General features: G+C 39.6%; 1 protein-coding gene across 1 annotated transcript; it reads right to left on the reverse strand.

The window, feature by feature from the left end:
* Positions 1-2,608: 2,608 nt before the first annotated feature.
* On the reverse strand, positions 2,609-11,651 carry LOC115433226 (uncharacterized). Its single transcript, XM_030154517.1, is given in 3 exon segments — positions 2,609-3,412; positions 3,414-4,352; positions 11,557-11,651. Coding segments are annotated over 3 exon segments (1,833 nt in total). The 3' UTR covers positions 2,609-2,613.
* Positions 11,652-11,861: the final 210 nt, after the last annotated feature.

An 11,861-nucleotide genomic window follows, 5' to 3' on the forward strand; every position in this document is an offset into this window, starting at 1 on the left:
TTCACACGTAGTAGCTTTAGTTGTGGAAAGTTCACACACTTTGATGCCTTCTTTACCAGTTTTAGTTTTAATTTGTAACTGCTCAAATGTTTGTATTGAATGTTTTTAGTTAAGACCCTTTTTTGTCCATCCAAATAAATGGACATAAAAGTTAAATTCAGTGGTCATGTAATTACTATTAATGTATTATAATGAATTGATAATAAGGTTAAAGTCTCATTCCGTGTTTTAAATGTACATATGTGAAATTCATCTGCATTTGTCCCATCCTCTGGGGAGCAGTAGGCTGAACTTGTCACATACTTGGGGTGATTTTACCCCACTACTCCAAACCTTGATGGTGAATGCCAAGCAGGTCGGTATTGGGTCCAATTTTTGTAATTAATTTCAAACATAGATTATGTTAAAATTTAGCAAAAATAATTGAGTTACAATAATATAATTTTTCAATCTAAAAAATTATGGTCACTATCGCCTCAGTATAGTCACTACCGAAACACAGGTTATTTTGTCAAAAATAAAAAATCTTTGTCAGTAACCAACATTCTAATTTCAACTATCAAAGATTCTGATGGCAATAATAATCACATTTGTAATTTTTACAAAGAAAGATGACATGGAGATTTTAATGAATCTAAAAATCAACGTAAATTTTTGTTTTTAAATATTAATTTAAATCTGTTTTGCAGCGAAAACCTTCTAAATTAATTTTAGAAAAATAGTCTGTGAAGGTGAAGCAAAATATCCAAAGTTTAAACAATGATTTTTATTTTGAATGGAAGTCTATAGTTTGGTAGTGACAAAGTTTGAAAAAAACAAACAAACAAAAAAAACCATATATATATATATATATATATATATATATATATATATATATATATATATATATATATATATATATATATATATATATATATATATGGTTTTTTTTTGTTTGTTTTTTTTTTTCCTGGGTATCTGGGCCCACAGAAGTGATACCAATGTAAGTCAGTGACAGGCATCAGTCGTGCGTGCGTGTGTGCGTTGACCACGTTAATATGAGTGATCCACATGCGGTTCTATTTAAACTGGAGGATCCGTGCGTGGAATAGACCGACCCAGGACACGCTGGAGGGATTCTATCTGTTGAGCTATATATATATATATATATATATATATATATATATATATATATATATATATATATGTATATATATATATATATATATATATATATATATATATATATATATATATATATATATATAATTTAGTCCTCTTACTTGCTAAATTTTTCATTCACAAATGTAAGTTCTGTTTCACAAAACCAAATATTATTTATTTTTTGAAAGATGTTGAACTTTATTTAAAGCTGTTAGATAAATGTGGAAACAAAAAGGCTATAAAAACCATAAGTATTTGCTCTGATTTGGACATTGTATTATATAGTGTATTCCACCTGACAAACTTCTGTTATTTTCTTGTTGTATACATTGTTTGTATACTCTACTTCATTCAATAAAGATTTAATTAACAATAAAACTTCTGTGGGTTCATCACGTGATCCCATCACAGATTTGAGGTTAGAGCAGTGCCTTGCATTGTTGGCTGCTCACGAAAATGGCATGCTGACTTCTGTTGTCTTTTGTAGTTTTACCCAAAAATCGAAATCAAAATCGAAAATCGAGTTTTTAGAGGAAAAAATCGGGATTTTTTTTTTTGCCAAAATCGTGCAGCCCTAGCATGCATTAACATCTCTATGTTGGTTAGGGTTAGGGTGTCGAAAGAGGACTGAACTCTGGCTATATTCTTGAGATGATAAAAACCTGTTTTTATGATGGATTTAATATGAGGAATAAAAGTGAGCTCAGAGTCAAAGATAATGCCCAGGTGTTTACTTATTCTGAAGGGTTAAAAGAATATGCTTGCAGTTTTGGCAAGTATTTCTCTCTCGTAGCCTCAAGACCAATAACTAAAACTTCAGTTTTGCCCAGGTTGAGCTGCAAGAAGTTTTCTACCATCAAGGTTTTAATAGCTAGAATACAATTAAAAAGGGCATCAATTGGCGGAGTGTCTTCAGGAGATATAGCGGTGTACAACTGTGTGTCATCAGCATATCTGTGAAAGTTGATGCCATGTCTCTTGATGACGTCCTCAAGTGGAAGCATGTATAAGTTAAAAAAGTATGGGGCCTAATATTGAGCCTTGGGGCACACCACATCTAGTTCCATGGATCCCTGAAGAGCATGTATCCATACTTAACAAAAATTTCCTATCTGTGAGATAGGATTGAAACCAATTAAAAACAGTACCAGAGAGGCCAACCAGGTGTCTAAGTCCATTAAACAGGATTGGACTGTACCAAAAACAGCACTCAGATCCAGTAGTACCTGGACTGAGACCTTGCTTCAGTCTAAGTTGCACCTGAGATCATAGACGATCTTTAAAAGAACTGTCTCTACTGTGATTAATCCTAAAACTAGACTGATACTTCTCTAGTTCTTGCATACATCTACTGATGCACCTGAACACAGCGTCAGTAATGTACCTAGGGTCACAGGTGTTTTGGGCCTTTCAACATTATACACCTCACCCAGGTGGCCCAGCCACGACTGATCAAGACGTGACTTGTGTTCAGGAGGTATTAGCTTGTCCCCATGGTTTTCCTCTCTGGATCCAGAGCCATCTTGAGGCTTTCTCAGCTGCTTCGGTGGTGTTCTTAATAGCTCTGGTCCTTGCTGCTCCTGTGATGCCCAAGGCGCTGAGGGCTTTGTGGTATGGCTGCCCCACAAATCCTCTGCTACCAACCTCGATGGGCATACATCTAGCCTTCCAGCCCTGCTTCTGACAGTCGACGACGAGGTCTTCATACTTTGCCCTCTTCCTCTCGTGGGCCTCCCCCAAGCGGTCCTCCCATGACACCGTCAGCTCCAACATGATGATGTTCTTAGTGCTCTCAGAGACCAGGAGGATGTCTGGCCTCAGGGTGGAGCTGACAATGTGCTGGGGGAAGCGTAGCTGCTTCTCCAGGTCTACAGAGAGCTTCCAGTCTTTAGCAGATGCCAGGATCCCTGCTGGTGTCTTCCTGCGGCCTGCCCCTGGCTGTTCTCCTGCTTTGATGAAAGCGATTGCATGGGTGTCCTTGTGCACTCGGTTGCAGCTGCTGATGCCCTTGCTAATGGCTTCTGCAACTGGCTTCAGCACCTGGTTGTGGCGCCAGGTGTAACGGCCCTGACTGAGCGCTTTCGGGCAGGAGCTCAGAACATGCTCCAGAGTTCCTCTCGCTGAACACAGTGGGCAGTCCGGGGTCTCAGCTTTCCCCCAGGTGACAAGGTTCGCTGGGCTAGGCAGTACATCATAAACTGCCCGGATCAGGAAGCTGATGCGGTGAGGTTCAGCCTGCCAAAGGTCCGTCCATGTAACTTTGCGGTCATGCATGCTCCCATCTGGTCCAGGCCCCCTGCTGTCTCAGACCTGCCGCTCTGCATGTTCTTACTTCTTCCACTGACGTTCTGACCTCCTCCAGAATCTGCCTTCTTTTCTCCTTCCCCTGGCGCTCCTTGTGGCGGTGCGGTGTTGGAAACATCCCCAGGCTTGCTCTGCCCTGGGCCACAACCCCCACCAGGTCTCTGTGGCGTAATCGTGCCTCCGCATCCAGTACGGCCGCCTGGGCGCTCCATTTCCTTCCGGTCTTCACCACAATTCCTGCCTGGGCCACCCTTGGGTCACTTGAGTCTCTATACTGGATCACTTCTCTGGTCCGAGTCACCTTGAACTCCTCTTCAAGAGACTTCAAGGGCAGCCGGAGCTTTGTAGTGTTCCCGTAGAGGGCGATGGTGCTGAGGCTTCTAGGCAACCCCAGCCATCTCCTGAGATAAGTGCTCACCTTCCTCTCCAGGGTCTCCACGGTGGAGATAGAGACCTCGTAGACCAGTAGCGGCCAGAGTATCCTTGGCAATATACCGTGCTGGTATATCCATGCTTTAAATTTTCCGGGGAGGCCAGATCTATCCACTGCTCCCAGCCAGCTGTCCAGGTCCTGGCAGGTTGACTGGACAGATGCGGTATCTTTGAGGCTGCTGTCGAAGACCTTGCCTAAGCTCTTCACAGGCTTCTCTGTTAAAGGTGGTATCGTTGACCCTTCTATGGTGAACCGGAACCTGTCCGTGACCTTTCCCTTCCTCACCACAAGCGATCTTGACTTTGCTGGTTTAAATCCCATCCGCGCCCACCGGAGGAGCCTTTCCAGCCCTTGGAGGATCCACCTGCATCCTGGTACCGACTCTGTCGTGACTGTCAAGTCGTCCATGAAGGCCCTGATTGGAGGTTGTCGGACCCCTGATTGAGTCCGTGGACCTCTGCACTGTGGCTCTCTAAAATAGTATTTTTATTTAAAAATTTGTTCAATTGATTAAAAACAACTTTCTGTAAAATTTTGTTTCAAAAGGGAAGTTGGATATGAGTCTGTAATACCCCTCCATTTGCAGTGTGGTCCTGCAAATCTCTGTTTTGAGGGCCAAACAGCCCTCCCCATCAACTCATCAAGAATCGAGATACCCCTACCCCTTCACATGAACACACAAAATGGAGCAGTAGGACTAAGGGAGAGGGCCAAGCGGTGAAATGGGACTGGGCCAAACTATTTTTCCACAGAAAAATGGACCTGAGCCCTCTGCAAAGGAATCAGTGCACAGGGTTTTGTCATGGATGCAGTTAACAGAGACAGTAAACCATCAAAATAGAGTTGACATCAATAGATGACCCATACCAAGCACAAAACAGGCTACAACACAAACATCATATTACCATATAAATCTTTAATTTTAAATGCTTGGATTGTGCGACAAATCAAGTGTGTAGAAAATTCTATATTTATATGCATTTAATACAGCTAATATGTTTTAAAAATGTGCTTACATAGTCAGGAATAACTGTATTAAAGTGGCCCTGTTTGCTGTTTTGTCTGACATCCATTGTTTGCTATTTTCGGAATATTTGGTATGTAATATTTTTCACCAAACTGTCATGTCTATTCATCGCACAAAAGTGAGAAATACCACTTCTTCATTTTGGTAGAGGATGTAAGAATAAGCCATCCTTTGATACCTATTGTTTCTTTAGAGTCACAATTGAGAAAGGACAAAAAATCAAGTTCCCTGCTTAAAAGGAACTTCATTAATTCTTTTCTCCAGCCATTTTCTCCAGCCAAGATAAATTTGATTTGGTCTATATCTCTGTGTGTGTGTGTGAGGGGGGGGGGGTGCATGGTAAACTGGCTTTTGTACAATTCATTAGAAATTCTGCTGACAGAGACTTACAGTGAAAGCAGTGGACGGAGCGTGTAAGAAATATAAAGAGGTATCCTCCTGCCTGGAGACAGCTTGCATTTTTATAGATATCAGCCCCTCAATGCAGATACGCATAACATTATATAGAAACACTAAGTGTGCATGTCAATCCTGAGCAGCATAACAGAGAGTCAGAGTAGTATACTGGCACTTGAAGAAATACACTATCATACGAGAGAATGTGAGTAATGGTTTGGATTTGTAACCAATACATGTAAGCATGTGAGCAAGATCAACTCAAGATCAAATATTTTGATTTTCAAAGGTTATACACTACCAGCCAAAAGTTTGGACACAACTTCTCATTTAAATGGCATGAAATGGACTGCAGATGGCCAACAAGTGCTCAGCATCACTGAGAACTCCTTCAAGACTGTTGGAAAACATTTCAGATGATGACCTCATGAAGCTCATCGAGAGAATGCCACGAGTGTGCAAGCAGTAATAAAAGCAAAATGTGGCTATTTTGAAGAATCTAAAATATATAATATGCTTTGAGTTATGACACACATTTTTATCTACATAATTCCATATGTTCATTCATAGTTTTGATGCCTTCAGTGAGAATCTACAATATAAATAATCATGAAAATAAAGAAAAAACAGGTGAGTCCAAACTTTTGACTGGTAGTGTATTTGCTGAAAATTAGAGGAGTTTATAGACCGATATGCACTGGGCTCAGTCCTCATGAGGGTCACAGGGATGCCAGAGCCTATCATGGTTGGCGAAGACGAGGTACAACCTGGACATGTCACCAGTTCATCGCTGTGCTGACATATACAGACAAACAACCTTTCACTCTTACATACACACCTATGGGCAAAACAACTTATTTAAGGTTACCTTAAGGGTTTAACATAATTAACTAACATCAGCTACTATTATTTTCATAGTGGAAAGGGGCATCAGCTTGCAGGTTTTCATTTGAAAACAACATGGAATCTGACTAGTTAGTTTATCATCACCTCTTTACAATCTGGGGCTGTGGTAAGACAAAATACTATGTTCACATGAACTCATTTGCATTATTTGTGCTGTCTAAACCATTCTTGTCTAAACTGTACAAAGTCAAAACCAGGGGTGTCAAACATATGGCCCGCAGGTTAAAACTGGCCAGCCAAAGGATCCAATCTGGCCCAAAGTGCAAAAACTGAAAACATTTAACTTTGACGAAGTCAAACTCATTTTACTTCAGGGGGCACATTCAACCCAATGTGATCTCAAGTGATATAATAGCATAATGACCTATAAATAATGAGAACTCCAAATTTTCCTCTTGGTTTTATGTGAAAAAAGTAAAATTAGAGTATGAAAATATGTACATCTACAAAGTATCGTTCAAAAGATTAGAATAACATTAACAACCAGAAAATGTATTAAGAAAAATAAGTGCAATTTTAACAATATTATGCCTCAAATTATCATTTACATATGTCCATTACAACTTACAGATCACAATGGATCTGAAAATACATGAAACATTTAGTAACAGGCAGAAAATTGTTAAAATTGCACTTAGCTCTCTTATGACGTTTTAGGTTTACATTAACAATCGAATGTAAATAACCTAAATAAATAAGAACATCCTGAAATGTCGAAATATTATACCTGTTACTAAATGTTTTGTGTATTTGTAGATCCACTGTGATCTATAAATTGTCTTAATAATAAGCTGAGATATTATATGGTTAAATGAGTGTTTTTTCTCTATTAAAACTCTAAAATCAAATTCAATTTTGTGTTTCTTATCATTTTACATTGTTATATGCAGTAAATTGTAAATGACTGCTAGATATTGGAAGTTCTAAGTGTTTTGTAAAAATGGGCAAAAGGACTTACTCACAGGAACATTTTTAGGGTCAAAATAAGAAAAAAGTCCAGGCGGACAATTTTAGGCTTAAGGGTAAAAGGGCTAAAGCAGGGCTCACCAACACGGTGCCCGCGGGCACCAGGTCGCCCGCAGGGACCACGCGAGTCGCCCGCAGGTCTGTTCTAAAAATAGAACTAGTTCAGGGTTCTCCAACACGTTGCTCGCGGTCTACCGGTGGTTCGCCAAGGGTCACTAATATAAGAACACAAAGTTGATTCGTCATTTTGTAGAACAGGTCTAAATTTCAACCCAATCAAATTTACAAGTGTCCCCCTCCCGAGATGACACGGTCAACTAGCTGTCAATCAAACTTTAGCGCTGATTTGCTGTCTGTCATTGGAGAGGGGCGGGGCCCAGGATGAGCCAGATGCCAGGCAGGTAGTGGGTTCAGCCCCGCAACGATGTGGGCTGAATATAGTCAGGGAGTTATTTTCACCAACGATGAGGCACGGACTTCTGTTTGACAAATGTGAAAGACAAGTGTGTGTGTGTGTGTGTGTGAGATCTGTGGTGCGTTCTGGAAGTCAGTAAAAGATGCAACGTGGAGCGGAACTTCACCAAAGTTCACAGCAACTTTTCTGGAGATTCCCCGGTGGGAATCAGCCTCCGTGAAGAGAAGGTAAAAGAGCTGAAAACTAAAGTCCAAAAACAACAGTCCATGTTCACTAAACTGACCAAGGCCAGCGCTTCAACAGAGGCATCAGTAAAGTGGTTCACATCCCTGGACAAGCGCAAACATATGTACACTATCTGCGCATGCGCTTAGACAGCTGGAGTCGGACCTGAACAGGTGCCTCTGCGTTTGACTCCAGTGTGATGACTGTAGAAGTGACGGGGATGGTGGATTTATGTGCACAAAGTTCTGGTTTTAATTAATATGTTTTGACAGCATACGTGAATTTAGAAAAGGTCAAATCCTTCAGAAATACAGCAGTACATGCTGGTGAAGTTTTATTGTGTGAGTGACAGCGTTCCTTTTCACAGTTTCAAAGTATTAAAAATGCATATACAGGTGTGTATTATTTATTTTTAGCAATTCTATAAAAATATGCAGGACTGTTCCGTTTCATAATTTTTGACATAGTATTAAAATATTTAGGAATACAGCATGCAAATGCTTGTATTTGTTTTTTTCTACTTTTGATTTTCTTAATTAAAGTAAAATAATAGTTTCATATTAACACTTTTTAAGTATTGTAAATGTTAAAACAAAGATATATAAATAAATAAAATAAATGAAGAGCACAATGTTACAAACGTATGATACAAAATATGTATGTGTATGAAAAATAGCTATATAAATAAATGTTGCTAAATTAGAGTAGCCCTCCAGCAACTTCATTAGGTAAAAGTAGCCCACAGAAGAGAAAAGGTTGGTGACCCCTGGGTTAAAGTGTTGAAATCACACATAACATTTCTTAAGAAATTTCAGTTTGTACGTGGTTGTTCAGGTTATTCACATTTTCATCATGTAATTTTACCTTTTTCACACCAAAACAAAGAAAAATTGGATTTATTATTACTGTGTGCTTGCATGTTGTGCAAGGCACAAGGTACTATTGTTTGTCATATTGTTATTATGACTATTCTGATTGACTGACTTACTGTTATACAAAAACTTTGGAAAACAAGAAACAAGACAGATCTGCCCCCCCCCCCCCCCCCCCCCATCACCACCAAAACTTAATCATTTCTTCCTTGTGCCAGTATCAACATTTCCTGAATATTTCATGAAATCTGTTCATAACTTTTTGAGTTATCTTGCGAACAAACAAACAAACACGCAAACACATGCCTTGGCCAAAGTTATGCCCTTTTGACAGTAGGTACCAGTGCTCATGGGAAGTGGAGTCTTTTATTTAAAACACCACCAATTCCGGCCGAAGGTGTCGCTGCAATCCACTTTAAATCAATTCTCTGTACAGGACCTTTGAGATTTTATCTGGACCTAAAACATTCAGAATCTCACAAAAAGTCTAAAATGGTTCAAGTTCAAATTCAGTCTGAAAATAAAACTATGTTATGAGGTAAGATGTAGGCTGTTTGTAAATTTATTACTTTTACTAGTATTTAGTATTGTGCATTATACACCCAACTTTTTGAATAGTAGATAATGTAGCCTACGGTTTCTCATTTTGTCGGTTGTCTTTACTTTGAGTGTGTGTTAGCCTCACTTATCTTGCACTTAAACACTAAACGTGGTGGCTCTTTGTATTGATGTGGTAGCGGACCATGATGGTCATAGAAGAAATGAAGGGAGTACCCCAAATTATGGAGAAGTAATTCACACTCTGACTGAAACCCCTTACAATCTAGCTCCACTCTAGCTCTCAGACATAGACAAGCTTTCTTTGAAATTCTACTAACAACTCTTCGTAACTCTCACATTTCTGGGAATTCAGAGACAAATCACAACACATCCAACTGTTGGAAAAAACTCTTTTCTTTCAAAGACTATATCACATGTTAACCTCCTAAGACCCAGCTATGGGTTTTTTGTCCACATTTGTGGACAAGAGTTTCACAACTTTATACAACAACAACAACAACAAAAAAAGTAAAGAAAACTGTCCACCACAAAGGACATTCCATGAAAATTTTAAAAACTGTTGCATCATGATGTTTCTAATATAGGCACTTACTTAATAAAAAAAAAAAAAAGCTTGTACTTTGCAGACATTTCCTGGGTCTTAGGAGGTTAATCATAAAATGTTTAATTTTTGATCTACAGGCCTCTAAGTGCCAAGAGTGCAGAGGGGTTTTTTTGGTCATTCACTCCCATGTTAATTTTCTGTCACTAACATGTTTGACAAACTCCACATTCCCACAATCAGTGCCTGTTCTTTTTTTTCCTACATATTATACATTGATACGTTCACAAGACTCACCACAAGGTTCACCTGCAAGAATTTTTGCGATAGGATGTACAGTTATGGATTGACAGCAGTTTGTTTGAGAGGTGGTCTCTAAGTGAATTTAACATGGACACCCATATCTCCTCCATAAGGACAAATATTTATAAACAGGTTTTCAATGACTGTGTGTTTTATCTTTTTCAGAAAATTCCACAATGACACATGGTAGAGGGTAGAGGGGTGAACAAGAGATTGCCTTACTGTCAACTATTATTATTTAAATATATATTGATTTTGTGAATTCATATCTTTTCAGTGTCATTTGTTCCAGACACAGATACCACAGTTGTTTTCTTTCTTGGTTGGATCTTATCCACAGGTTGTTAGAAGTTATCAGGTGCACCTGCCATGTTTCTCCGCGCCTGGCTGTAACTGGTCAGTTGAAGTCTTTAAAAGGAGATTGATCCTCCCACCTCAGTTTGCCTGCCCCCCCCCCCCCCCCCCCCAATCCTGACCAGTGACTTCCATTATAAATACTGTTTAAGGCCCATACTGGTCAGTTCATATGTCTATTTGTCTGTCTGTTTTTCTGTATGCACTGTAGTGCTCACATTTCAAGCAAGATTGATATCAAACCATGATCAAATGATTTGCCATATTCTCTAGTTGACCTGGTTAGGTTTTGCCAATAGTAGGCCAAAGTACATCTGAGATATAGGCCAAAGTTTTAAAAAATGTATATTTTGCCATAACTTCCATCAAAATCATCGTATTGACTTCAAACCAAAACCAAATTATGCATTTTTCCATTCTACATCTGATGGTATACATCATGATGTCAAATGGCTGTAATATTGCTAATGTTCATCCGATCATACCAAAATTTAACATGCAGTATTTCATGCAGTATTTTTCTTCTCATATGCCAAATTTTTGGTCACGTGGCTTCCGGATGCAATGGTAACAGATGTAAAATTTGTTTATTGTTAATAACTTCCCTTGTGTTTATATATATACATATATATATATATATATATATATATATATATATATATATATGGGCGACACGGTGGTGCAGTGGTTAGCACACGTGCCTCACAGCAAGAAGGTCCTGGGTTCGATTCCAACACCAGTCGACGGGGGGTGGGACCTTTCTGTGTGGAGTTTGCATGTTCTCCCCGTGTCTGCGTGGGTTCTCTCCGGGTACTCCGGCTTCCTCCACAGTCCAAAAAACATGCACTAATAGGTTAATTGGTTAATCTAAATTGCCCATAGGTGTGAATGTGAGAGTGATTGTTTGTCTCTATATGTCAGCCCTGCGATGAACTGGCGACTTGTCCAGGGTGTACCCCGCCTTCGCCCCTATGTAGCTGGGATAGGCTCCAAGCGACCCCCGTGACCCTAGTGAGGATAAAGCGGGTTCAGAAAATGAATGAAGGATATATATATATATATATATATATATATATATATATATACATCCACAATCTCGCCCCTCAGTACCTGTCTGACCTCCTCCATGTCACCACTCCAGTCTGTTCTCTCAGGTCCTCCTCTTCTATCCACCTCACCGTGCCTCCTGTCCGCCTCAGCACCATGGGAGGCCGAGCCTTCAGCTGCTCTGCTCCTCAGCTCTGGAACTCCCTCCCACCATCCATCCGTAACTGTGACTCTCTCCCCACATTCAAATCCAGACTCAAAACTCACCTTTTCAGAATAGCCTACCCCCCATAAGCTCTACTCTCCATTCTACAACTTCATTTCTATATATAGTAATTATTTGTTTTAATCTGTTTATTTCTTTGTAT

The sequence above is a fragment of the Sphaeramia orbicularis genome, chromosome 14 (assembly GCF_902148855.1).
Source record: "Sphaeramia orbicularis chromosome 14, fSphaOr1.1, whole genome shotgun sequence".
Lineage (NCBI taxonomy): Eukaryota > Metazoa > Chordata > Actinopteri > Kurtiformes > Apogonidae > Sphaeramia > Sphaeramia orbicularis.